Source organism: Megalopta genalis, chromosome 5 (genome assembly GCF_051020955.1).
Source record: "Megalopta genalis isolate 19385.01 chromosome 5, iyMegGena1_principal, whole genome shotgun sequence".
In the NCBI taxonomy this organism is placed as follows: Eukaryota; Metazoa; Arthropoda; class Insecta; order Hymenoptera; family Halictidae; genus Megalopta; species Megalopta genalis.
The window spans coordinates 18,309,495-18,334,781 of record NC_135017.1 but is presented as its reverse complement, the minus strand read 5'-3'; the positions used below and the strand labels follow the sequence as shown (position 1 = coordinate 18,334,781).

At 39.0% G+C, this 25,287-nt stretch overlaps 6 protein-coding genes across 8 annotated transcripts; 4 read left to right on the top strand and 2 right to left on the bottom strand.

Moving 5' to 3' along the window:
- Nucleotides 1-1,562: 1,562 nt before the first annotated feature.
- TM9SF3 (transmembrane 9 superfamily protein member 3) lies at nt 1,563-5,698 on the bottom strand. The gene is made up of 10 exons (XM_033470407.2): nt 5,404-5,698; nt 4,926-5,121; nt 4,715-4,837; nt 4,386-4,630; nt 4,075-4,314; nt 3,719-4,003; nt 3,450-3,658; nt 3,238-3,384; nt 3,080-3,163; nt 1,563-2,989 (listed from the first exon to the last, which is right to left on the bottom strand). Exons 1-10 carry the CDS (start codon nt 5,488-5,490, stop codon nt 2,845-2,847), a joined length of 1,761 nt encoding a protein of 586 aa, XP_033326298.1. The 5' UTR covers nt 5,491-5,698; the 3' UTR covers nt 1,563-2,844.
- A 402-nt stretch (nt 5,699-6,100) lies between these two features.
- LOC117220426 (pre-mRNA-splicing factor RBM22) lies at nt 6,101-7,900 on the bottom strand. Its single transcript, XM_033470372.2, has 3 exons — nt 7,622-7,900; nt 7,496-7,549; nt 6,101-7,408 (listed from the first exon to the last, which is right to left on the bottom strand). The coding sequence occupies exons 1-3, from the start codon at nt 7,673-7,675 to the stop codon at nt 6,281-6,283; spliced, it is 1,236 nt and encodes a 411-aa protein (XP_033326263.1). The 5' UTR covers nt 7,676-7,900; the 3' UTR covers nt 6,101-6,280.
- Nucleotides 7,901-8,262: 362 nt separating this feature from the next.
- RpII215 (RNA polymerase II subunit RpII215) lies at nt 8,263-15,400 on the top strand. The gene is made up of 9 exons (XM_033470421.2): nt 8,263-8,456; nt 9,047-9,316; nt 9,387-12,048; nt 12,127-12,332; nt 12,422-13,081; nt 13,188-13,576; nt 13,648-13,766; nt 13,845-14,033; nt 14,119-15,400. Exons 1-9 carry the CDS (start codon nt 8,379-8,381, stop codon nt 15,258-15,260), a joined length of 5,715 nt encoding a protein of 1,904 aa, XP_033326312.2. The 5' UTR covers nt 8,263-8,378; the 3' UTR covers nt 15,261-15,400.
- A 137-nt stretch (nt 15,401-15,537) lies between these two features.
- Nucleotides 15,538-19,555, top strand: mah (solute carrier family member mahogany). The gene is made up of 8 exons (XM_033470432.2): nt 15,538-16,170; nt 16,697-16,817; nt 16,917-17,029; nt 17,101-17,233; nt 17,403-17,537; nt 17,619-17,728; nt 17,803-18,009; nt 18,097-19,555. Exons 1-8 carry the CDS (start codon nt 16,035-16,037, stop codon nt 18,801-18,803), a joined length of 1,662 nt encoding a protein of 553 aa, XP_033326323.2. The 5' UTR covers nt 15,538-16,034; the 3' UTR covers nt 18,804-19,555.
- A 267-nt stretch (nt 19,556-19,822) lies between these two features.
- LOC117220462 (putative pyruvate dehydrogenase E1 component subunit alpha, mitochondrial) lies at nt 19,823-22,519 on the top strand. Of its 3 annotated transcripts, XR_004490275.2 has the most exons (8): nt 19,823-20,025; nt 20,187-20,204; nt 20,642-20,878; nt 20,954-21,172; nt 21,258-21,506; nt 21,582-21,830; nt 21,909-22,258; nt 22,344-22,519. XR_004490275.2 is itself a non-coding variant. In XM_033470442.2 (7 exons), the coding sequence occupies exons 1-7, from the start codon at nt 19,975-19,977 to the stop codon at nt 22,092-22,094; spliced, it is 1,209 nt and encodes a 402-aa protein (XP_033326333.2). In that variant the 5' UTR covers nt 19,823-19,974; the 3' UTR covers nt 22,095-22,519. The 3 variants fall into 3 exon arrangements, 2 of the variants coding, with proteins under 2 accessions (XP_033326333.2, XP_033326334.2); XM_033470442.2 differs by having other exon boundaries at nt 21,909-22,519; XM_033470443.2 differs by lacking the exon at nt 20,187-20,204 and having other exon boundaries at nt 19,825-20,025; nt 21,909-22,519.
- Nucleotides 22,520-22,769: 250 nt separating this feature from the next.
- On the top strand, nt 22,770-24,848 carry LOC117220463 (uncharacterized). Its single transcript, XM_033470444.2, has 3 exons — nt 22,770-23,120; nt 23,624-23,746; nt 23,840-24,848. Exons 1-3 carry the CDS (start codon nt 22,960-22,962, stop codon nt 24,015-24,017), a joined length of 462 nt encoding a protein of 153 aa, XP_033326335.1. The 5' UTR covers nt 22,770-22,959; the 3' UTR covers nt 24,018-24,848.
- Nucleotides 24,849-25,287: the final 439 nt, after the last annotated feature.

The window sequence follows — 25,287 nt, the reverse complement described above, 5'->3', positions numbered from 1 at the left end:
AATTCTGGTTCCGCGCTGCCCCGAGCCGGCGTATCGTAATCACCGGGTAAAAGCACGATCTATCTGTCGTAATACATTAGCACGTAGAACGCATGCATTAGCGTGGCGTATGCAGTTTATCCGGAGCCTCCTTTATGTCGCGTGGCCCCACGACTTTCACCGGCCGGGCCGCCACTTTCACCGATGAAAATTAGTGCCGTCGCTGGAACGGTTCGGTTCGGTTCGATTCGGTTGGGTTCGGTTCGGCTCGTCCGCGGGACAGATCGGCTCCGTTGGGACCGTAGGACCCGACGGCCAAGGGGACCGTTCCTCTCCCATCGTCGTTTTTTCAAAGTTACGTCAGCGACCAGTTTCGCTGGCTAATACGTTAATTGCCACGTTGCCTGGCCGACCAGCGACGGCCGAGGACGTCGAAAAGAGGACCGAATGATCGATCGGATAACTGTTATTGAATAATATCGTTTCAGCCGAGCTAAACAATTAACAGTTCACCAATTGCCGATGTAATTACCTGAACACGAATAAAAGTCTTTTATTAAATAATTAACGGTGGTCTTTAATGCTCGGAGGAATTTTCTGTGTCTGCCATAAAAGGATATTTATTGTCTCAAATTGTATATAGAAAATTGAATAGTTGTTACAGCGATGCACGATTCTTGCAGATGCGTCTGCAGAAAATAGTATAAATTCTGCCAATGTCGGGGTGAAAAGATATTTCGAGGGGGCAGAAATATTCAGGAGAGTCTACTGCATTTTTATCGTACGGAATAGCTTTGTTTATTATCATAAATATAGAGAACAGATGATTTGTGCCGTATTCGTCGTAAGGCACGATGTAAAATCCGGCACGAATCATTCGCTCTGGCAAATATCCGCCTGTCCCGCCATTAGGACAGGTAGCGCCTCTTGTGGAGAAAAGGTGAAGCTTCGAAGGGGTCCGTACAGCGCCAATTAGTCCGGTGGCAAAACGCTCAAACTTCTAGCCAAACAGTGGCGCCTCTTGCGGCAGAAGCTGGAAGCTCCTTTCGAGGTCCATACAGCGCCAATTAGGCCAGTGGCAAAACGCTCAAACTGTTAGCCAAAATTACTGACGGTCGATTTTGGCTAACAGTTTGAGCATTCTTCCGCTGGTGCAATTGGCGCTGTACGGACCTCGAAACGAGCTTCGGACTTTTGCCGCATGAGGCGTCATATGTTCTCTCTAATGCGCTGTTGATTTTAAATTATCTCCTATACGATAAGCGACACGAATCATTTGTTCTGGGATTTGATATTAGAATATGAAGAGGAGAATTGTTTATAATTAGTTAAATATAACTCGAATATGCGGAAAATTATGACAGACATGTTTCTAGGGATAAAAATGATAGATCTCGAGCAACTATTAAATCACGGATGGTTTAATTAAACTTATCTTTAGACTATAATAAATTATAGTCTAAAATATAGTATATAGTATATTATTATATAATATATAAATATAATATATTTAATAATTATAAAAAAGGATTGGACAAAATTGGGTGAAATGGAATCGGTATAGACGAAGAATACGAAGGTCGTTGTATGTAGAAATTTTATATTTCTTAGAACTGCTACGACTAACAACAAACCGTATATTCATTCGAATGTTTTCACTGATATTCGTCATTCGACAGTACCGGTTAGGGTCAAGCACATTCACCGTGATTTTCAAAATCCCAATCCCCTTCTTCTTATCGATATAACCATGTTAGCAGCGGTTGATCGCGTGTTTAAATAGTTTAATCCGCAACGAAGAGGATCGCAATTGAAAGGATCGTCCTGTCACTTTTGTTTAATAGGCTCGCAACATTTTACCGATGCACTCACAATTCGTAACGAAAGAAATCCACACAATGAGAACGTGTCGGTGGTGGCGTACAGTATGAAGCCAATGGTAAAAAATTTTCTTTATGTTCACGTTCTTATTTCACGTTCTAACACCTAGCTTATCTATTAAATTAACGTTAGTTGAATCGTCGGTAATCGAGCATTGTTCTTCGTATGACTAAAGTCTCCAGTCTAGAGTCACACAATGGAGAGAGGCACTGTCCTAATTGAAACAACTGAAACATTATTTCGCCTCCTGAATATATAAACTTTCTTCTCCGTTTCAAGACCGTTCGTTTTAAATCACGTACGTTCCAGGTTTGTTCGCGTTTCCAAAATTGCAATGAATCATTGACATTCGCTGGCGCTGCGGAATGTTAATATATATTTGCAAAAAGGATTAGACGTTCGCGTTTCTATGCTCGCACAGTTCCAGGTTTTCATCTCAATGTACGAATTGATGCGCACAAAAGTAATATCCAGCAGCATTGAGCAATGTTACGTAGTCGGTGGCTTTAAGTAAAATAGTGAATCTAGACTTGCGTAATTGAAATCTGACTTTTATATAGTACGAATTTGTGACTCATGGGACGAGCAATATATGACTGAATAATAATTGGCGAACAGTTCGTTTTCAAGGATGGCGTGCAAGCCATCGCAGGACTCGACTTTGGACACGCGTGCTGAACGAATAAATTAAAATAGAAAGAGAGAGAGAGAGAGAAAGTGAGATATTGCAATGGTTCAGAAAAATACTTGACGATTTGACGAACAAAAACGTTTCTTATTCGCTTTGTTAATTTTAATGTAATATTAATAATCGTTGATAAAATTTTCATTTAAGAGCCGCGTTTGCGCGTGATTATTAAATAGTAAATAATTAAAAGTATCAAGGGAAGAAGAGTCCTACTTTGTGAAGAGCAGCAGGCATCACTCTGTACGCTCTTATTTGTTTAATCCCACGATATAGACGTTTTACACTAAAATTGTGCTTTAGTCTATCTTCACAGTGGAATAAATTTTTCGTACAAATGCATTAGTACCGACATAGCCGACTGTTCCGCACATTATACCCAAGGCAAGACTGAATAATGCCATGTAACCGAAGTAAAATGCCGTCTGGAAAAGACCGTACATTCTGAAAGTGAAAAGCACGATGTAATTAGACTTTTATGAAATTGCGCTGGCCGCTCTACGATTAAAGATTATCCATATCATAGAAACATACTTAGTCTTGAAGAAGAAATAATAAAAGGAGTAAATGTAGACATATCCAGCAGTCGAAGCTGCAGCTAAGAAACTTGTCCACTGCCTGCAAGATAATATGTTGGGAGATGAGACTTGTTGCCGTAGGTCACGAGGAATAAATAATCAAACGATTCTTACCATCGATAGTCTTCAGCGTTCAGCAGGAAGTATGTACATACAATAGTAACACAGACGGTTACTATCATTAGAATAACGAATACTAGTAACATAAAACCATAGACATAATAGATTTTATATGCCCAGAATGAGGTAAAAATGAAATACCTGAAAGAACGCATTGTTTCGATTAGTTCGAGTAATCGTTTCAGTACGCGAATTACGGAACATACATTTCAATGAATATCGATCCGAAAGGTAAAATACCGCCAAGCATTATAATAACTAGCGGTTCCATAAACCATTTCTTTTCTGGAATAGGTCGTGGCACAGCGTTGATCCTACATGGCGCGTCCGGTGTTCCAGCTAGATTACGGCCTAAGATGGTTCCAACCAGCGTTAGGGGTAATATAACGAATATGCAGATACACGTGACTGCCACCTGAATAAAGGAGAATTAAATAAAATTGAAATATAAATTCAGAAATTCCAGATATCTTACCATAGATCCGAAAGGTATCGCGCGGCTGGCGTGATAATACATGGCAATAAAATTGATAAAGAATGCAGTGCCACAAACGATAAGGGGTAACATAAAGGCACTGAGAATCATCTGTTTGATCCAAATTCGTCCACCCATGCGAGCGTACAAACCGCCACCGGCATATCCGTTTATGGGCGATGTAGCAGCGTATACAAAAATTGCTGTAGATAACATTGATCCTCTTTCAGTGTAAAGCTCTCCAAGAATAGCAAAAATGATAACGCTAAGTACAACAACCGTGACCTAAAACCAAATAGGGTGTGTCATTCCACAGATTCGTCCGATTTAAGATATTTAATTAGCAATGCAATTACCTGATAGCCTGCGCCTATCAAAGCAGAGAAAAGCATGGCATGACTAGCTGGTCTAAATACATCCCCGTGAACCTGTTTCCAACCGTATTCATCTCCCAGATCTCTTTCCATGTCATCCATTTCTTCGTCCCTACTATACCTAGCGTAATCTTTCCTTAATGTACGCATTAGAATCATCGACACAAGCCCAACTAGGAAGATTACCATCATAAAGCTATTGAAAATACTGAACCAATGAATCTAAAAGGAGACGTCTGTTAATCAAACTGGAGATTTCATGTGAGAACTGTTTCACTTCTGATAGAACGTACCCTGTGCTGGAAAAAATTAGGATCCAAGTACTTGTCGAATCTATCTTCAAATTTAACATTGCTCTTCTTCCAGTTAACTTCGTAACTGAAAGAGATAGCTGCACCCTGTTCTATCTTAACTTTATTTTCACTGGTTAAATTTACATCGACTATTTGCTTTCCATTATAGCCTATGTCAAACTTTTTATGTGTCCAGATATGGTAGGATACCTCTCCATTATTTTCTTCTGGATCACCAACAACTCCTAATCAATGTTACGGAAGTGTCAGTTAGTATAACGGCGAAACAATAAATTCAAGCGAAGAAAGAAAAGAAAATTATGAGTTACCCCAGATTGGTAAGTCATCCATGTACATCTTATACCAATACTGATTCTTGACTGCATATATGAATGCTTTCTCGCTCTCCTCGTTCAATTTTATCTGACAGTACTCTGTTTTAACTACATCGGCTGAAAAAAAAGAAACGTCAAACGAATAACGCGCTTGAAATTATTGAAATATTCAACGTTCTCTGATAATATGTAAAATATAGTTTACATTTGAATTCGATCTCAAGGCCACTAAATTTAAGTTCAATGCCTTGTAGTGCCTCGGAAAAAGTTTCGTGGTAATGGTTGATGACATTTTTCATGCCCTTACAAAAATGTAAGGAATAGTACGAATAAGTTTCTTGGCGGTTATGATATGGTCCGACTGTACTCATCCATAGGACTACTTCATCGTTATCCTCGTACTGAAAACACAAACAATGTGAGAACAATCTTTCACATTGAAAAGTATATCGTCCCGAGTAGCATTTCGAGTCAATGAAAGATTGACATTATTTTCTTTCATGAATGACGGGCATCGGACACACAAAATCGTGATTACATATTTACTTATCTTAAAGAGATAACGTACGAACGAATGCCAGCGAAACAGAATGCACGTTGCTTGCCACGAGTATGATAATGGAATGCGCTGGGCGGTCTTGGAACTTTGACATTTCGAAAATATGTCATTTGGAAATACTTACGATGTGATTGTGCTCGTCGGGACGGGCAAAAGGGAGTAGGCTAAGCGCCACAAAGTGGAATAACAATCGTGCCCGACACATGTTCATCGTGACGGGAAGGCGCGCTAGGCGCCTTATGCTATTACAGATAGAAATTCAATGATATCTGACAATAAAAACATCCCATAGATTCACAGAATACGACTAACGTAGCAGAAACACCGGACGGACAGACATCAGTGGACACGTATTAAAATGCAACGATGACACTCGCAGGTAACCGCTAATACGCGCTAGGCTCTTAAGAACGTTTTCCTACATCAGATGGCGCTTCCATCGGAGTTATCTCCCGGAAAACTTATAGAGGGGAAACATCGGTATCTTTCTTTATTAATCAATTTACATTGCACATGCGTTCGTGAGTAGATCCCTGAATGTAGTTTCAGAACCTTCCATCAATCGAGCTCGCCTTTCATTGGTCAGTGTCTTTCGTTAATTACTCGTAAGCAAAGCTGCGAATTGCATTCGCGCTAAAAAAGAAAGTTACTTCAAATGACCTCGGGAACCCCTCATTTTCCGATTTTGAGTAACTTTTGTGATACTCTGTATAGCTTGTACACCATGAATAATTTCAGAGTAGAAATTAACATTTATAGATTATTAAATAATTAGCATTCTATAGTATAATATTTGTGTTTTATTCAAATTATACAATATCTCTAATAAATCTAAAATTTATTCTTAAATTGTACAGTTACTTGCTGCTATACATCATTAAATAGTTGGAACAAGATCATAACACAGCGCATGTAGCATAAAGAAAGTCAGACATATATTTATTTTTTACAGGTTTTCTCTTATATAGTTGTAATTATTAAAAGATTAGATACTGTTACTGTTATTCTTCTGGCCAAGGCTTTCCTATGCCTTGAGATGCACCCATTCTCGATGGGTCCTGACTCGGATAATGGATGGGAGTTGTGCCTGGAGGGAAAATTGGTGTCGCGGCAGCAGCAGTCATCTGGGGTGGGAACATGAATTGTGGAGCAACTGGTGGTGGAGGTATCATCATTGGTGGTATCATCCCAGGGGTAGTTTGCAGGTTGAAGAAATTGTTTCCCATGCTTTCTGGAGGTGGTGGTAAAGCACCGGGTAAACCTGGTACAGGTTCCAGAATTTCTCTGGTTGCTTCTGCTGCTGATACCGTTTGCCTTCCTTGAGAACGTCCCCATTTGATAGTTAATCTCCTGCCTCCCAATATTAGTTTGTTGAATGTCCTTTCTGCTGCTGCTTCAGCAGCACTCCTTTGCGTGTATTGTATAAAGGCACACTGCTGACGAGGAACCATTGTTACAGAACGTATTTCTCCGTACTGATAAAAATGATCTCGCAGTTGCTTCTCCGTTAAAATATCTCCCAAATTGCCAATGTATAGAGTCGTGATGGATTTGTCCTCCGGTGGATCTAATTTCGGCATCGCAGCAGCTCTGCGCATTAGTTTATCAGCAACAGGATCATTCACACCATAGTAACGATCCTTGATATTTTGATCAGCCAGTGGATCATCAGGGTCTGTAGGCTTTTCATGACGGTACGGGCACTCTTCTCCTCTTTTACATTCTCCTTTGACCCAGAAGGAGCAAATATGTGGTCTATTCCTTTTATAATATGGACTTGTTCTGGCTAATTTCATTAGCAAATCACTGGCAGCTGCTGATTTACCAACAGCTCCAGCTGGTGTTGTTGGATCTATTTTACCAATTTCACTATCTATGTTTTGTACATAATATTCTTTGTTTACATCCGACCTAGGAAGATCATCTTTGATTTTAAGCGCAGCATCGCGCACTTGAATGGGTAAACCATATTCTAAGTCAAGTAAACACGTTTGACATACATTTTTTAGACGACTACAAGTTTGACAAACTTCGGTTTTCTTGAAACGCATTCTTGCTCCTGGACACCATCTGAATACTGTAAACGGACGCATACATATCTTGCATTCTTTTCCATACCTTTCCTTCGTCTGGAATAGTAACAAAGACATCGTTGTTACAAATTAAGTACTCCTTAAAAATATAAATAATTGTATAGTTTACAAAGATACACTCACCATACGAATATATGGATTGTCGCCTAAGCAAGTTTGACATAATATCGGAAATTCCTAAAAAAAAAAATGTAGTGTAATTTCAATTCCAATTTTAACGTGTTCATAAGTTTGCACTATGCTACTTACTGCATCTTCCCAATTTTGTCTGTTGTACGTGTTTGTAGTTTTCGACGTAGCCATTTTAAATTAATGTACACCACAGAGATCTCGCATACATAAAGACAACCACAATAAAAAGATTTATACACTTTCAACAACAATTGTGATTAAAATAAATCATTATACAACACAGACACGATCAACGATGTTTATTGTTCAATGGAGGTATGTAGGTGGTAAACTGATGGTAAATCACTACAGTAATGCCTCGGGATACGGAACTGTACTGAACGTTGTCGAACTCGGAAGTAAAGCGTCCAGAAATATAAGGCTAGGTAAACAGTGCTGCCCTCACAGTTGTAGGCAAAGAGAGGAAGCAGCGAACGAGCAAGAAAGCACGACACGTATACTATTTTACCATACTTGCAATCTATTCGTGCATTCGTTTGCCTGATTATTCCAACAAACTATACCGTCTATTTATTCAGGTATTGTACAATTATTCGAGTCATAAAGCGCATATTGCAATAAAGATTTTAATTTCTCACTAGACGTAGAAGAAAATTACTATGATTTCTTGTGGTGCCAAACTTTCTTTTGTAGCTTTAAGAACGCATGATTGAGATGGTAGGAGGTATGTACTACATAGAACCGTAACGAATGAAATCGTCAGATCGTCACTTCATCAGGGAGGGAGATGCCTGCAACGGGAAAGAACGGTTAGAGGGAGTCGCGACTCGCGACGCAGAAGGCCGCGGGAGAAACTGTGTGTGCTCGTTGCAAAATGGCCACGTCCGACTCCAAAGCGCCTTTGCGAACCGTAAAAAGGGTCCAATTTGGCATTATTTCTCCCGATGAAATAGTAAGTTCGTTATTTCTAGACAAGTGAACACGTATGGCATAATTTTCATGGCGGCATACGACACTATTTCATGAGTCGACATTTTATGATACCTTATCGCGGCATAAAATGATACAAACAGACGCGCGTGTTCTTTGATGGATCCTCTTTGTTTATGTCGTCCGATATCTATGGGGAAATGCAATATCAATATTATGTGATATATGCAATAATAATTGTTTGTCTCTTGGTTATTCGTTCAATGCGAATGCCGTGCTCATTGCATTACTTATTTCATTTTACTACCTTTATTGAAATTTCGAATAAACGTGTGAAGAAAGTGAAATCCTTAAATCTACGTTTTCGTGTAATTCACATACAATTCTAATAAAATAAGATGTTGGCGATCTACAATGATGCATAAGACAGTTGTGTTTCTTTACTTTTATCAATGTCCCATTATCCTCTCTATTATATACCTTTTTAGAAATTCTTAATACTTGCAAATTTGAAATATTTCAAATCTGTTTACGTAGTTCCATCAGTTAGTTGTTTTAGTATACTTAAATGCTGCTGTAACATGCTATAATATTCTGAAATGTTTTATGTAGCGTCGGATGTCCGTCACAGATGGCGGCATTCGTTTCCCGGAAACTATGGAGGGCGGTAGGCCCAAGTTGGGTGGACTTATGGACCCGAGGCAAGGTGTTATTGATAGGAACTCTCGGTGTCAGACATGTGCTGGTAACATGACAGAATGTCCTGGGCATTTTGGTCACATAGATTTGGCCAAACCAGTCTTTCATGTCGGTTTCATAACGAAAACAATAAAAATATTGAGATGCGTTTGTTTCTATTGCTCCAAATTACTTGTTAGTCCAGTAAGTATCGATTACAATTGTATTTTTAAATTCTCGGTTGTCCATTGTACTACTATTTTTCTCAATGCAGCACAATCCAAAGATCAAAGAAATCGTTATGAAAACTAAAGGTCAACCACGTAAACGGCTTACATTTGTTTACGATCTATGTAAAAGTAAAAATATCTGCGAGGGTGGCGATGAAATGGATATCAACAAAGAAAATCAGGAGCAACCATCCGCAGAGAGAAAACCAGGACATGGAGGTTGTGGTAGATACCAACCTAATCTCAGAAGATCAGGCTTAGACGTTACCGCAGAGTGGAAACATGTAAATGAAGATTCTCAAGAAAAGAAAATTGCGCTCACAGCAGAGAGAGCATGGGAAATATTAAAGCACATTACAGATGAGGAATCATTCATTCTGGGTATGGATCCAAAATTTGCCAGACCAGATTGGATGGTAGTAACTGTTTTACCAGTTCCACCCCTGTCTGTAAGACCAGCAGTTATTATGTATGGTTCAGCAAAGAATCAGGATGATTTAACACACAAACTAGCGGATATTATAAAGGCAAATAACGAATTAATTAGAAATGAGCAAGCCGGAGCAGCTGCGCACGTTATATCCGAAAATATAAAGATGTTACAATTTCATGTAGCAACGTTAATCGATAATGATATGCCTGGAATGCCTAGAGCAATGCAAAAATCAGGAAAACCGCTGAAGGCTATTAAATCTAGACTGAAAGGAAAAGAAGGGAGAATTAGAGGTAATTTGATGGGTAAACGTGTTGATTTCTCAGCTCGTACCGTCATCACACCAGATCCTAACTTACGGATCGATCAAGTAGGTGTGCCTCGCAGTATCGCCCAGAACTTAACATTCCCAGAAATTGTAACGCCTTTCAACATTGATAAGATGCAAGAGCTTGTCAGGCGTGGAAACTCCCAGTATCCGGGAGCAAAATACATCGTCAGAGACAATGGAGAAAGAATAGATTTGAGATTTCATCCAAAGCCATCCGATCTGCATTTGCAATGCGGCTACAGAGTAGAGCGTCACATTCGCGATGGCGATTTAGTAATCTTCAATCGTCAGCCGACGCTCCACAAAATGAGTATGATGGGGCACAGAGTGAAAGTTCTGCCTTGGAGTACATTCCGTATGAATCTCAGTTGTACGTCACCCTATAACGCCGATTTCGATGGCGACGAGATGAACTTGCACGTACCGCAATCGATGGAGACTCGCGCGGAAGTAGAAAATATTCACGTGACGCCTCGACAAATTATCACTCCCCAGGCGAACAAACCAGTCATGGGTATTGTACAGGATACGCTCACAGCTGTAAGGAAAATGACCAAAAGGGATGTGTTTATCGAAAAGGAACAAATGATGAACATTCTTATGTTCTTGCCCAGTTGGGACGGCAAAATGCCGCAGCCCTGTATATTGAAACCAAAACCTTTATGGACGGGCAAACAGATTTTCTCCTTGATTATACCAGGCAACGTGAACATGATCAGAACTCACAGCACACATCCAGACGAGGAAGACGATGGTCCGTACAAATGGATATCCCCTGGTGACACCAAAGTCATGGTAGAACACGGAGAACTTGTCATGGGTATTCTCTGTAAAAAGACTCTGGGTACATCTGCCGGGTCTCTGCTTCACATTTGTATGCTGGAGCTGGGCCATGAAGTTTGTGGACGGTTTTACGGAAACATTCAGACGGTAATTAACAACTGGTTGTTGTTGGAAGGTCACTCTATTGGTATTGGAGACACTATTGCCGATCCTCAGACCTATCTCGAGATTCAGAAAGCGATCAAGAAAGCCAAAGAGGATGTAATAGAGGTGATTCAGAAAGCTCACAATATGGAACTGGAACCGTCTCCTGGTAACACTTTGAGGCAGACTTTCGAGAATCAAGTAAACAGAATTCTAAACGACGCTCGTGACAAAACTGGTGGTTCTGCGAAGAAATCTCTGACTGAATACAACAATCTAAAGGCTATGGTGGTATCAGGTTCGAAGGGATCCAATATTAATATCTCTCAGGTTATTGCTTGCGTGGGTCAGCAAAACGTTGAAGGTAAACGAATTCCATTCGGTTTCCGGAAGAGAACGTTGCCACATTTCATCAAGGACGATTATGGTCCCGAGTCCAGAGGATTCGTCGAGAACTCGTACCTAGCCGGTTTGACGCCATCCGAATTTTATTTCCACGCTATGGGAGGTCGCGAGGGTCTTATCGATACGGCTGTAAAGACCGCAGAAACTGGATACATTCAGCGTCGTCTAATAAAGGCTATGGAATCTGTAATGGTGCACTACGATGGAACAGTAAGGAATTCCGTAGGACAACTCATTCAGTTGCGATACGGTGAAGACGGTCTATGCGGTGAAACTGTGGAATTCCAAAACTTGCCCACTATTAAATTAAGCAATAAATCATTTGAAAAGAAGTTTAAGTTCGATCCAACCAACGAACGTTACCTACGTCGTATCTTTAATGAAGACATAGTCAGAGAGATGATGGGATCTGGAGAAGTAATTTCTGAATTGGAGAGAGAATGGGAGCAGTTAAACAAAGATCGCGGTGTGCTTAGAGAGATTTTCCGTAGCGGCGAATCTAAGGTGGTATTACCTTGTAATTTACAGAGAATGATCTGGAATGTACAGAAGATTTTCCACATAAACAAACGAGCACCCACCGACTTAAGTCCTATGAGAGTTATACAAGGTAAGTAAGCGAATGATTCTGTGAGGAATATAAATAATTATGGTAAATAGAATAGACATTCAAAATTCCGTTTTACAGGTGTGAAGGATCTTCTAGAGAAGTGTATTATTGTAGCTGGTGACGATAGACTCAGCAAACAAGCGAACGAAAACGCTACATTGCTGTTCCAATGTTTAGTGAGATCTACTTTATGTACAAAATGTGTATCTGAAGAATTTAGGCTGTCTGGTGAAGCTTTTGAATGGTTGATCGGAGAAATTGAAACGAGATTCCAACAAGCACAGGTACACATTGAACGATGCACGCTCCTGTGTAGGATGTTTGTAATTTACGTATTTAAGAACAATGATATATTGAACAAAATTATCTTCAGGTATCACCTGGCGAGATGGTAGGTGCCTTGGCCGCTCAGTCGCTCGGCGAACCAGCCACTCAAATGACATTGAACACTTTCCACTTTGCTGGTGTGTCGTCGAAGAACGTAACCCTTGGTGTACCCAGGCTAAAGGAAATTATCAATATCAGTAAGAAGCCAAAGGCTCCTTCGTTGACTGTGTTTTTGATCGGTGCTGCCGCAAGAGACGCGGAAAAAGCGAAGAACGTTCTCTGTCGTCTGGAACACACCACCCTAAGAAAGGTCACCGCTAACACGGCGATCTATTACGATCCAGATCCGCAGAACACTGTGATTGCGGAGGATCAAGAATTTGTAAATGTCTACTACGAAATGCCTGACTTCGATCCGACTAAAATATCGCCATGGTTGCTTCGTATTGAATTGGATCGGAAGAGAATGACGGATAAGAAATTGACCATGGAACAAATAGCAGAGAAAATTAACGCTGGCTTTGGCGATGACTTGAACTGTATATTCAACGACGACAATGCTGAAAAATTGGTCTTGCGAATTAGGATAATGAATAGCGACGATAAATTCACTGGAGACACGGAGCAGGAGACTGTAGATAAAATGGAGGACGACATGTTCCTCCGATGTATCGAAGCGAACATGCTCAGTGATATGACTTTACAGGTACGTCTGATTAAATTTTATTTAAGAAAATAAAGAAGAATTCGTTAACGCGATTAATTAAAATCGAAAGAACGTAGTTGGTTATTTGATTGTCTCGTTTTTTCAGGGTATTGAGGCTATAGGAAAAGTGTACATGCATTTACCACAAACCGATTCGAAGAAACGTATCGTTATCACGGAAACTGGAGAATTCAAAGCGATCGCAGAATGGTTATTGGAAACGGACGGAACAAGTTTGATGAAAGTACTAAGCGAAAGGGATGTGGACCCAGTCAGGACATTCAGTAACGACATTTGTGAAATATTCCAAGTGTTGGGTATAGAGGCTGTACGAAAATCAGTGGAGAAAGAAATGAACGCTGTATTGCAATTCTATGGTCTTTACGTGAATTACCGTCATCTTGCTTTACTTTGTGACGTTATGACGGCTAAAGGACACTTGATGGCTATTACCCGTCACGGAATTAATAGGCAAGATACTGGCGCTCTTATGAGGTAAGTTACAGAAAGATGTGCTCTCTGTAATTAGTTAACGAAAGCATTACATATTGAATTTTTCTTTCAAGATGTTCTTTCGAGGAAACGGTAGACGTCTTACTAGACGCAGCATCTCACGCAGAAGTTGATCCCATGAGAGGAGTATCGGAAAACATTATAATGGGACAACTTCCACGTATAGGAACAGGTATTGTCCTTGTACAATTAACCTAATCAGCCAAATTTTGCACTGTTCCAAATTAACATGTTTAATTGCATTTTTCAGGATGTTTCGATTTGCTGTTGGACGCGGAGAAATGCAAGGCAGGTATTGAAATACCGATGGCTGTAGGAGCTGGCGTAATGGGAACTGCTGGAATGTTCTTTGGCAGTGTTGCTACACCGAGCATGAGCCCTCAAATGACACCTTGGATGGGTGCTACTCCAGGCTATGGAGCATCCAGCATGTCACCTGGTAAGGACATCGCGAGTGAAATTTTATTTAGGATATGCAAGATTATTTGTTTACTTCTTGAATTTATAATAAACGTTATTTTTAGCATTGGGAAGTGGTATGACACCCGGAGGTGCATGCTTCTCGCCATCGGGAGCATCAGACGCATCAGGACTTTCGCCAGCCTATTCTGCATACTCGCCACAACCTGGTAGTCCAGGAAGTCCAGGACCCAGCATGAGTCCGTATCCGATGTCACCTGCAGGAGGTGCATCGCCTAGTTACTCTCCTACATCTCCCGCCTATTTACCAACATCACCGAGCATGACTCCGTCGAGTCCCAATTACTCGCCAACGAGTCCTACTTACTCACCCACGAGTCCGAACTACTCGCCAACGAGTCCAAGTTACTCTCCGACATCGCCTAGTTATTCACCAACGTCGCCAAGCTATTCACCAACAAGTCCAAGCTATTCGCCTACGTCGCCGAGCTACTCGCCGACATCACCGAGTTATTCACCGACGAGCCCTAGTTACTCACCGACAAGTCCCAGTTATTCACCGACGAGTCCAAGTTACTCGCCAACAAGTCCTAGTTACTCGCCAACGAGTCCTAGTTATTCACCGACAAGTCCAAGTTATTCACCAACATCACCAAGTTACTCGCCAACGAGTCCAAGTTATTCACCGACGAGTCCAAGCTATTCGCCGACAAGCCCAAGCTATTCTCCTAGTTCACCGAATTACACGCCGGCGTCGCCATCTTATTCTCCCACAAGCCCAAGCTATTCACCAAGTTCTCCACAATATTCGCCTGCTAGTCCAAGCTATTCACCGAGCAGTCCCAAATATTCACCGACCAGCCCAAGTTACTCGCCCACGTCGCCGTCGTTCGCTGGAACCTCGCCTCAATATACACCTGCGAGTCCAACGTACTCGCCAACAAGTCCAACATATTCGCCAACGAGTCCATCGTACTCGCCGAGCTCCCCGCAACACACAGCATCAGGAAGTACACGATACTCGCCGAGCAGTCCGAACTATTCTCCAACCAGTCCAACCTACTCGCCGACGAGTCCTCAATACTCGCCATCGAGTACTAAGTATTCGCCTACCAGTCCGACGTACACACCGACCAGCCCAAGTTACTCGCCGACAAGCCCAACGTACTCGCCACCAGTGCCGGGCTACTCGCCAACGAGTCCAACTTATTCACCGGCGTCACCAGCTTACGAAACAGATGACTAGGAAGTATTACGAATATCTGTATGAACGTGTACAACCAAACACTCAGTACGGATTAGACATAAGTACGATAAATTGTAATTACCGTTGTTGCGTTTCTGAATTTTCTAAGTCCGTAAATATATATTTAGCGTATAAGCCTACGTGCACAATTTGTACGACTCTCATTGTTTGTTATCTATGCGATTGTAGATAATCGAGGGTTTCATTTCTTTTACGTTGAAAAGGAGATTCGAGTGCTCAGGATGAGCAAGAGTATATCAATCATGACGACGGAGGGTTATATTTAGGTTCTTACAGGATATTATGGATTTAATGTGACGTAGCAATGGATGCAAATTGAAACGAACGAAGTACATTTAAGAGATCTCAGAATTTCGGAGAAGTTAAAATATATTCCAGATGCCAGAGGAAGTTCCCATGTCTTAGAGTCCAAAGCATCTTGTGAGAATTAGCAAAATCCTCTTTCTTTTTTTTCTTTTTATTTTCGTGGGACACATTTGTCATTCATTGAGAATATGTTTTTGTTTGTTTAATTCTCTATCCGATGAATGGAAGGTCGATCCGTATATCAGGTTCGTGAGAACGATGGCTGTATGTGTTGAGGAGAAAATACTAGACACTTTGTGGGTCTTCCTTGCACTCACCTTGCTCCGTGCGAGCCGTTCGCGTTCGATAGAATATCGAGTTTCAGTTTGCGTGGACACTTTTTAACCGCAACGTGAAAACCGGTTCAAGTTCCGCGTTGATGTAAGACAGTGCGAATTACTCTCCGAAATGAATCGCGAGAGACTACCTCTGCTGCTCAGGGAGGCCAATTCGAACTTGTCGCTTCTGTTTGCTACGTTATGTGTCATCGACATATTCGGCGTCTTTCCAATTATTGCGTTGCCGCGTGCGATCGTGGAATGCGGTAAGTTTCATATCTGCTTACCAGAAGACTTGATTGTCAATACAAAAAGTCATTTTATAGTCGACAACAATGACAATTTTTAAGAAACCACCGCGAGACTTTTGTGAATACATTTAGTAAATTAGGAGTAGGAACTATGTTTGTAACATGCACTGGTAATATATCGCCCGACGGATTAGTTTTATAAGCTACAATATTAATATATATACGTACACATACATACACAGACACACACACACAGTCGACTGTAAGACTAACGTAAACATTGTTTCACAAAATATTTTATTTAAATTGAAACGATTTGTATAATTGACACGTATTGTGAGTGATTATTGCAAGGAAAATTTGTGCGATGAGTGCATGAGCAATCGTGTGTGTGTGTGTGTGTGTGAGAGAGAGAGAGTTAATTATTTGAAAAAAATAAAGTTGATTAACTTGTTAAAAAGCTTGGTATTGTGTAAACCTAATTCGCTGTCATTATCTTATATCTCTAAATCTAATTGTTGAAAACACCTTTAAATTTTAGGATTATACGGGATCCCTCTCGTTCTCGTTGTATTTGGCTTACAAATTTATACAGCGGTCCTCCTCGGAAAATCATGGATAATCGCAACTACCATAAATCCCCAAATTTCGCGGAAAAGTCGGTAAGATGTTACTGCAACTAATTGTTCATGTAAATTCGAGAAATTTGATATTTTTTCAAGATATAGACATTTCATAGATACTAATCTAATATTTTCTAGGTATCCCCTTGCTGCTGTGACTGAATTGACTTTAGGTGCTCGAGCAAAAACTTTGGTCACTATAATTCTAGACCTTACAGTGTTTGGTTGCAGTATACCTAATTTATTGGTTGGTACGTTCTTATTATATTTTCAGCTGATACCACAATTTATTAAACGCATATTAATGACTGATCAATTTCAGCTTCCCAAAATTTACAATTATTTGGACTGAAACTATCAGGGCAACAATTCGATCTATCTTTCTGCTATTGGCTTCTGGTTGTGGGTGCACTTTTGTGTCCAATTATGTGGCTTGGAAGTCCACGTGATATGAAGTAACTTATGCTGTCAATTTCAGTGACATTATATTCCATATTTAAAAAAAATTAGAATTAGAATTTGATGCGAAATCTTGTATGCACACAAGACATGTAAATTATAAATTTTGACTGCGGATGTTAGATACTTTAGAAACTAAAACTACATTGCATAAATGATTTTCAGACTATTGGCAGTATTTTCGTGCACTGCGGTTGTGCTGACAGCAGGATTAATATGGTGGTGTATAGTTACCGATGACCGTGAACTTGACACTCTACCAGTACCCACTTCTCCTTCCTGGGATAAATTCATTTCTGGGTGATGTACCACAAACGTGTTGATTGCATTTAATAAATTAATACTACCAGTTAATAGCATTATTATAAAATTACTTTTTAGATACGGAATGCTGGCCTTCCAATTTGATGTACATCCTACATTAATGACTGTACAGGTGGATATGCGTCGACCACAAGATATCAACAAGGCTGTCCTAATTTCTTTTTTAGGTAAAAGTAAACAATCAGTTACATCAATTATTTGCTCCATTGTTTGCATCAATAACCAGTGTCATTTATTTTAGTAAGTGGTTCATTATTTGCTGTCACGACCGGTTTAGTTGCCTGGAAATATGGTGGTACTACAACAGCCAATGTATTACAAGTCATTCCAGGAAATTTCACTATGAGTGCAGCCGTTCTACTTGCTTCTCTGCAACTTTGTCTTTCGAGTGCTCTAGGCCATTCAGCTCTTTTCCAGAATTTAGAAGATCAGTGGAATATTCAGCCGAGTAAGAAATCGGAGATAATATTCCTTACCAGTCACATTAATAACAAGATCTTCAAAAATATTTTATAACATGTTTGCTTTTGTTTAGCATTTGGATGGAAACGCTGTGCCATAAGATCAGCCATCATATTCCTTGGAGTAGCTGTAGGAGAATCTGTACCACGATTCGACATCGTAATGGCGCTTATTGGAGGATCCCTAACAGGTCCACTGGTTTTCGTGCTTCCTCCATTGGTGTATTCGAAGATGATGGCTTTAAAGAGAAGATCGATGCATGTATCGACTCCCGAAGTATATTCCGGTTCCCAAAGACGTAGAAGCATGGGTGGGGGCATCTCAACAGATCCACGGGTTCATTCAAGATCGATATATTACGGCGTTCTAAGCGTGCCAAAAAATGATTACCATCGGTATTCGTACGTTTATTATGACGAAGAAGAAGACGAGTTCGATGAAATTGTGGATTATGAAACCGATGTTGTTAATATCGGCGAAACCAGTGAACAATACTTAATGACAACGAGAAACAATGATGAAGAACCAATATACATAGATGCAAGTCAGCCCTATAGAACACATAAAAGAATTGTTTCTGAAATACCAATACGGAAGAAAATTCTAAACTGCACTCTTCAAAAATGGCACGAGTGGTTCGGTTACTTGATTGTACTGTTCGGCATTGCGGTTACTATCTCCTCAACGTACATAAATGTAAAAAATACAATTCGTTACGTACAATTCACACCGCCGTGTATCGTGAATGCCACAGCCTTTCAAACCACTGAATCGATATAAATATATCGTATAATCAATGAAAAACGTACTATCGCAGATAGCTTTCTGCATTATATTTATAGAGTGTGCACAATAGAAGAATATTTTACAATTAAACACATTACTGACTGATGTCCAATGAATAATTTTTGATAAGACATGACATGAATATTTATCTTACCTAGTTGCCTGAGAACAATATTCTTTCTATTAACACTAAACGTATCCCACTTTTTCAATAAAATTAAATCACTTTTAATAGTAAAATATAGTAAAATATCTTCGATTCACTGTCCTTTAAATATTGAATTTGAATTTCTTCAAACGGGTTTTGTGTTTCCGAAATGGACAACTAAGTGGCAGCACCATCGCAATAAAAATTTCGCGCTCTCCGATAAACACGTGGGTTTTTGAAATTTTCTCTATAATTAAAATCAACAATCTACTTATATGTCTGTATTATTCTACACTTGCATCTCACTATATTTAACAGATTGTGTCAACTATGTTGCAGTTTTTCAAAGTACATGTACATATCGCATACGTAAATGCAAAACCGTTTCGTAACGCAAATCCACGTGTTCAAATTGGTTCGAATGCATCAGTAAAATCAGCTGATTCGATTAACTATTCTTATCTGCGAAGGTTACCTTGAAAAAGTGATTCTAAAAATGTATTTAACACTGATTTTTGTGTTTATAAAGCTAAATCTATCATCGTTATGTAATGCGCTTGAAAAATGTGGACTACTGAATAAATTAACTATTTTAGAATGTTCAGTCTCTAATCTTATCCATATTCATTGCTAATTGCTACTCATAACGTCATATTGAAACGGATGTTACACGGGGATACAGTACAATTTAGAATTATCGAAGGTTGCGATATGAAAATTCTTTCAGTCTCTGATATATTTAATCTGTACTTCGAGAGCACGTGTTTGTATTTTAACATTTTTTTTGTCTTCAACTTCCACGCAATGAACGGCATTACGTCACATCATCCAACATTTTTTCTACATAATGTTTCTAGTGGAGGGGATACCAACCAACCTGTGACGTTTCCGAGCCAGATCTTACGATACTGTCCGCGCCAAACGAATGAGCCGTCCTCTTCGGATCCATTTTGTCAACTTTAATTTCTCATCTGTTCCTACGATCCCGATTACAATTGAATAAGAGAGCCATCAAAAATGCTTCCGACCTGCATCAGAAATATCGGCGTGCAAACGTCAAAACGCAATGTAAGTACCAGAATTTGACGATCGACGAATGACCTCTAGCTAGCTACTTGCCAACACGTTCCATGCCAGGGTCTTGTTATAATTTCTATACGATCATTTCTGAATATTTTCCGATTGATCGTTTGATCTTTCTTTTTTTATATCACCTGGTGTCTCGCCAGTTCGGGAGCTGGAACGAGGTAATTATCTGCTAAGATTTGTTTATTATCACCGACTTCCTCACTCCGTGCTCAATTCTTTTATCACTAAGTTCTTCGCTTAATTATTTTACTCGACGAGAGTTCTTGCTCGACCAAGATTATGAATCATGGTGGCTTGCACTATCAAGGTTTATTACCGAAGCGTTACATTGAGGCTGCGTACACCTGTTTTATGTATGACCCACTATATTATTTGATATTATTTTTTCGTGAATTGAGGTGCTTATAAAATTAGATAATGTTGAAATTAGTTTTAAGTTCATGGTAACACATAAAATTTAGGTTTTGCCGTAGAAGATTAAGGTATTTGTATAAAATTGTTTTTGTTACAAATTCCTTAATTGTGAGTTATTATATGTGATACTGTAGTTTTGAAAATCAGATAGATGTAATAAAGATTTTTCATATGTTTTTAGGTGGTATCCTTTTTCTTCAGTAAGAAAAACAATTATGCCACAGAGGCTTCATTCGAAACGAAACCTTTCCGATTACACAAACTGGACAGCGGACCCTCCAATCAGGTGAAAATTACGAGAGAAGAGGCTTTAGAAATGTACAAGAAATTACACACGATCCGTCGTATGGAAACATCGGCAGGAAACCTTTACAAAGAGAAGATTGTCAGAGGTTTCTGTCATCTATACTCTGGTCAAGTAAGAATAATTGTTATTGCAACTCAAATTATTCGGTAAAATTCTGGTAACATGAAATCTGCATTTCTTTTGTAGGAAGCTGTCGCAGTTGGTATAAAATCTGCTCTTAGAGAACAAGATGCTGTGATCACAGCTTACCGTGCTCATGGATGGACTCACTTAATGGGAATAGAACCATTCGGTGTCCTAGCCGAATTAACTGGTAGAAAAGGAGGCAATGCAAAAGGTAAAGGTGGTTCCATGCACATGTACACCAAAAACTTTTATGGTGGAAATGGCATTGTTGGTGCTCAAGTGAGTTTTACAAACCATCCAATCTTATGAAGCTAATAATTATTGAATCAACCATTTGCATATCATAGACATGTAAAATACATAGGTGCCGTTAGGAGTTGGAATTGCCTTGGCTCAAAAGTACATGAACACAGGTGGTGTATGTGTTGCATTGTATGGCGATGGTGCGGCCAATCAAGGACAGGTATTTGAGGTATACAACATGGCTAAATTATGGGATGTTCCCTGCATCTTTGTCTGTGAAAATAACGGATACGGTATGGGTACTAGCGTCGACCGTGCTTCTGCTAGCACAGACTACTACACAAGAGGAGATTACGTTCCTGGAATTTGGGTTGGTTTCTTGGATGAATTATCATTATTTTCATGCTAATTCTATTGGGGAAACTCAAGTGTTTGAATATATTAGGTGGATGGTATGGATGTGTTAGCTGTCAGGGAAGCTACAAGGTTCGCCGTAAACCATTGCACGTCCGGTAAAGGACCTATTATCATGGAAACTGTAACCTACAGATACAGTGGTCACAGTATGTCTGATCCTGGTACCAGCTACCGTACGAGAGAGGAAATACAGGAAGTCAGACAAACTCGAGATCCCATTACTGGATTCAAAGAACGCATCTTGAATGCTAATCTTGTCACTCAAGATGAAATTAAAGTATATCATTTTTAGTATTCCTTAATATAGCTTTTCTTTGCATCAACTACAACATTATTAATCAAAATTGTTCCACAGAAAATGGAGAACGAAATAAGAAAAAGAGTAGATGATGCTGTAAAAGCTGCCAAGGCTGACACTGAGATTCCTTTAAGCGAGCTCACCACCGACATTTACACTGCTTGTCTAGAGAAAGAAATCCGTAACATAACTCCGTTCAACTCATTGCCGCACGCAAGGCTAGGCCCCGCAGTCAACGCTTAAACGAATTCCCGTGAAGAAGATCTTGAGCGAATTAAATCGTATTAAATCTCGTTATTGAAAGCAATACCTGCCACCATAAAAACGAATAGTTTGTACAAAAATGAAAAAAAGATCTCCGGGGGGATAACACCAAAACTTAGACGAAACAAACTAGCAGATCCTCGGTGAATTTCGTTTTCCACCTACGGTTCAGTTGTATATATATACACACACACACACAATATATATATATATTTATTTTATTTATAGATATATAAAATAGTAGACCGTAAGAGGAAGCGATTCATCGTTTTTAAGTAGATTGGTACATAATCATATATTCACTGCCACATTGTATCCGGCAAGATTAAGTGTATATACATAATACGCTTACAACTGTGAATCGAGGAACAGTAAACTTACCGAACGACAATTTGAAAGGACAATACCTCTTTGGTTTGTTTTCTTTATCCTGATGGTGTCATTCGTGCTCATTATTTCGCCTTGCTAGAACAGTCCAAATAAATAATTATTTCTGTAATTATAAATATATGTAAGAAAGATAGATTCCATTTGAAATAATAAAGGTCATTTCTTTGTAAATCTCAATGAATTCATTCGCGGTTTCTCGATTCGTAATTTTCGAACGCTCTTCGCGCGGTAGTAATGTATTTAGGAACACATTGCAAGAATTCAATTTTCTGTCCTTGTCTCTATTGAACTTTCGACACCGTCAGATCATCAGTGGGATTCTCGATTCGCGTAAACATCTCTGTACATACATACAGGCATTTGTAGTTGATTCATCGAGCTTCTAGCACGAATATAATTTTCGAAGCTACGTTTATTGACGAGAACGCGTTCTGAGAAGACAGACGATCGAATAATGGCTACGGGAGGAAGCACGAACGCCGGCACAATCTTGCAGAAGCTTGGCTTGAAGCCGATTACGAAATGTAGTCTCGTAAAATTTTATGTTCCGGCTTTCGGTGTTGGTTCGTACACCGCATTGTCGATCAATGTGATGAATCCAAGCCTTGTTGTCAGGTAAGACAATCAGGAATTCGTTGTACCCAGATACATTAACCTCTATCGTTACGCTCTCATGTATTATTTGCCGTGGAATGTTACGTAATGTCACGGTGAACATGTTCTTGGCAATAAATTTCCTGAATAATCGAAAATTTTGAATCTGCTTCGCTATTTGATTCATTGAATAAGAACGATTACGTTAAATGGAGTAACTGGTCATCTTGATTAGGATTCATGACAATCAATAATTCGTCATGTTGAGCCTGATAAAATACACGTGCAACAGTAGTTGTAGCTTCTGAGGAAGAATAGAATAAAAGCTGCAATGTTATTTGTGTAATTATTTATCTAACGTCAGCTACCTCTTCTGTCAACCATGTTCCCTCAGTTCATATTTTTCAAAGTAAACAAAAGTAGTGTTAACAAAATTGTGGGATTTAAATGTATTTAAATGTATTTCATGTTATATTTGTATTTTTAATGTCTATCCTTGTGTTGTTACTTCTGTGTATTTATAGAGTATTCCCAAAGAAAGACATCACAAATTTTTTATTGGGTAGTGCTCTTGTTGGCATTGGCTCGTATATATATACTCGTGAACACATGAAAAATGCTCCCCAAAGTGTAAGAATCGCATATAGGTAAGCTTTTTATCATGCATTGGAGTTTAATCGTTCCAATGAAGGAACTAACAATTTTGAAATAAATCTTTTACCGACCTGTTTTGTTAATAGTTCTGCTGGTGCTGTATTGCTGAGCTTTGGATCAGTTCTAGTATGGGCAGTGTTGAGATCTGTTGTACCACCTAATCCTGCCTTGTGCACAATAGCTGGTATTGGTTCTGGTCTTGCATTCATTAAGGTCGGTTCCAGTTACCTGACCTTCGTTGATGAGCAAATACAGAAGAAGTAGATCAATAGAAATTTCATAATCGTAACATCAATATGTATTTAATGCCTTTAATCTAAAATTTGCAATAATATATGCAGTAGTAGATTGGTACCAAGAGTAATTGAAACAAAAAGAAAACCATTGTCATTGCAGAATTTTTAAATGTCTACAAATTTGTACATTTTGTATGGTCTTTGCTATATAAATGGCCAACTTCTATAGGCCCCCAGTTATGTTAAATGTAATTATAAAGTATTTCGTTTTTGTCCTCGTCAATCATTTGCAAGACTTGAAAGATCCGTAGAGGGCAAGTAAAATAAATGTTGAAACAGTGTTATTGTATTTCACGTGAAACATATAAATAATGAAAAAGGTGATTTCTTGTTACACAAGAGATATGTCTCACTTTATATGTTAATGTTACCATGAATGTATATGGAGTTATAACTTATATCAAAAGTATGAAAAATGTGTGAACCAAGTTCTTAATTTGATGTGGCTTCATAATCTGAATACATTTTTTGGAACGTAGAACATGTTCCTACAAATAATTAGTTAGCAATAATGGTAGTACTAGAAATGTGCAAGCTTCTTCTGAAGTCTTAGTAAATATTTCACTAAAAGGAAAAAAATTGGAAGACTTTATGTTACAAAAAGAAACTAAGGTTTATAAACCTCTTTTGTATGGATATAAATAACTAAAATTAATTTACTGTTCAAGCATTAACATACTTTGTTTGTAAGAATTAATTTTAATGGAATCAGTGTTGCGATTTTACAAATGCACGCGAGTCTACTGCAACTGGATAAGATTGTATCACATGTATAATAAACTCTATTGTTAAACTGGAAGTGATACATCTGTTTGCCTGTAAGCGAAAAACAAAAAAAGGATTTTTGATTTTTTTGTTACTAAAATTTTTCGTTTTATTTAGTAGCTATTGTAATAGACAAAATAGAACTGTTCAATAGCATGTGCTGACATTATTTGCTTATGGATAAAATGTACATACAAACCAGCACTCAGATAATAGCACTCAAACAACAAAGAGTGAATGGATGATAATAAATAATAAAGATGCAACAATAAGCATTCCTGACACATAAAGATCTCGATCCAGTAACTTACATTTATGCAATTTTCAAAGTTAGACTCTTAATGATATTGTGTGAAGTGACGATGAACTATGTCTTACATCAATTAAACAATAAAGAATTTCTCGATTATAAATAACATAAAGAATGTATTGGTACAGAATAGAGGTACAGAATAACAGTATCTTGGCCGAAT

Bases quoted from the DNA above. Each gene is read 5' to 3' on its own strand.
- LOC117220463 (XM_033470444.2), top strand. From the start codon at position 22,960: ATGGCTACGGGAGGAAGCACGAACGCCGGCACAATCTTGCAGAAGCTT. The intron at 23,121-23,623 runs GTAAGACAATCA...GTGTATTTATAG, and splicing joins AATCCAAGCCTTGTTGTCAG to AGTATTCCCAAAGAAAGACA. The intron at 23,747-23,839 runs GTAAGCTTTTTA...TTTTGTTAATAG, and splicing joins AGTGTAAGAATCGCATATAG to TTCTGCTGGTGCTGTATTGC.
- LOC117220462 (XM_033470442.2), top strand. From the start codon at position 19,975: ATGCTTCCGACCTGCATCAGAAATATCGGCGTGCAAACGTCAAAACGC. The intron at 20,879-20,953 runs GTAAGAATAATT...TTTCTTTTGTAG, and splicing joins GTCATCTATACTCTGGTCAA to GAAGCTGTCGCAGTTGGTAT. The intron at 21,173-21,257 runs GTGAGTTTTACA...TAAAATACATAG, and splicing joins ATGGCATTGTTGGTGCTCAA to GTGCCGTTAGGAGTTGGAAT.
- RpII215 (XM_033470421.2), top strand. From the start codon at position 8,379: ATGGCCACGTCCGACTCCAAAGCGCCTTTGCGAACCGTAAAAAGGGTC. The intron at 9,317-9,386 runs GTAAGTATCGAT...TTCTCAATGCAG, and splicing joins CCAAATTACTTGTTAGTCCA to CACAATCCAAAGATCAAAGA. The intron at 13,767-13,844 runs GTATTGTCCTTG...TGCATTTTTCAG, and splicing joins ACTTCCACGTATAGGAACAG to GATGTTTCGATTTGCTGTTG.
- LOC117220426 (XM_033470372.2), bottom strand. From the start codon at position 7,675: ATGGCTACGTCGAAAACTACAAACACGTACAACAGACAAAATTGGGAA. The intron at 7,550-7,621 runs GTAAGTAGCATA...TTTTTTTTTTAG, and splicing joins GACAAAATTGGGAAGATGCA to GAATTTCCGATATTATGTCA. The intron at 7,409-7,495 runs GTGAGTGTATCT...TTACTATTCCAG, and splicing joins ACAATCCATATATTCGTATG to ACGAAGGAAAGGTATGGAAA.
- TM9SF3 (XM_033470407.2), bottom strand. From the start codon at position 5,490: ATGAACATGTGTCGGGCACGATTGTTATTCCACTTTGTGGCGCTTAGC. The intron at 4,838-4,925 runs GTAAACTATATT...CTTTTTTTTCAG, and splicing joins CCTTGAGATCGAATTCAAAT to CCGATGTAGTTAAAACAGAG. The intron at 4,631-4,714 runs GTAACTCATAAT...AACATTGATTAG, and splicing joins GGATGACTTACCAATCTGGG to GAGTTGTTGGTGATCCAGAA.
- mah (XM_033470432.2), top strand. From the start codon at position 16,035: ATGAATCGCGAGAGACTACCTCTGCTGCTCAGGGAGGCCAATTCGAAC. The intron at 17,030-17,100 runs GTACGTTCTTAT...GATCAATTTCAG, and splicing joins TATACCTAATTTATTGGTTG to CTTCCCAAAATTTACAATTA. The intron at 18,010-18,096 runs GTAAGAAATCGG...GCTTTTGTTTAG, and splicing joins TCAGTGGAATATTCAGCCGA to CATTTGGATGGAAACGCTGT.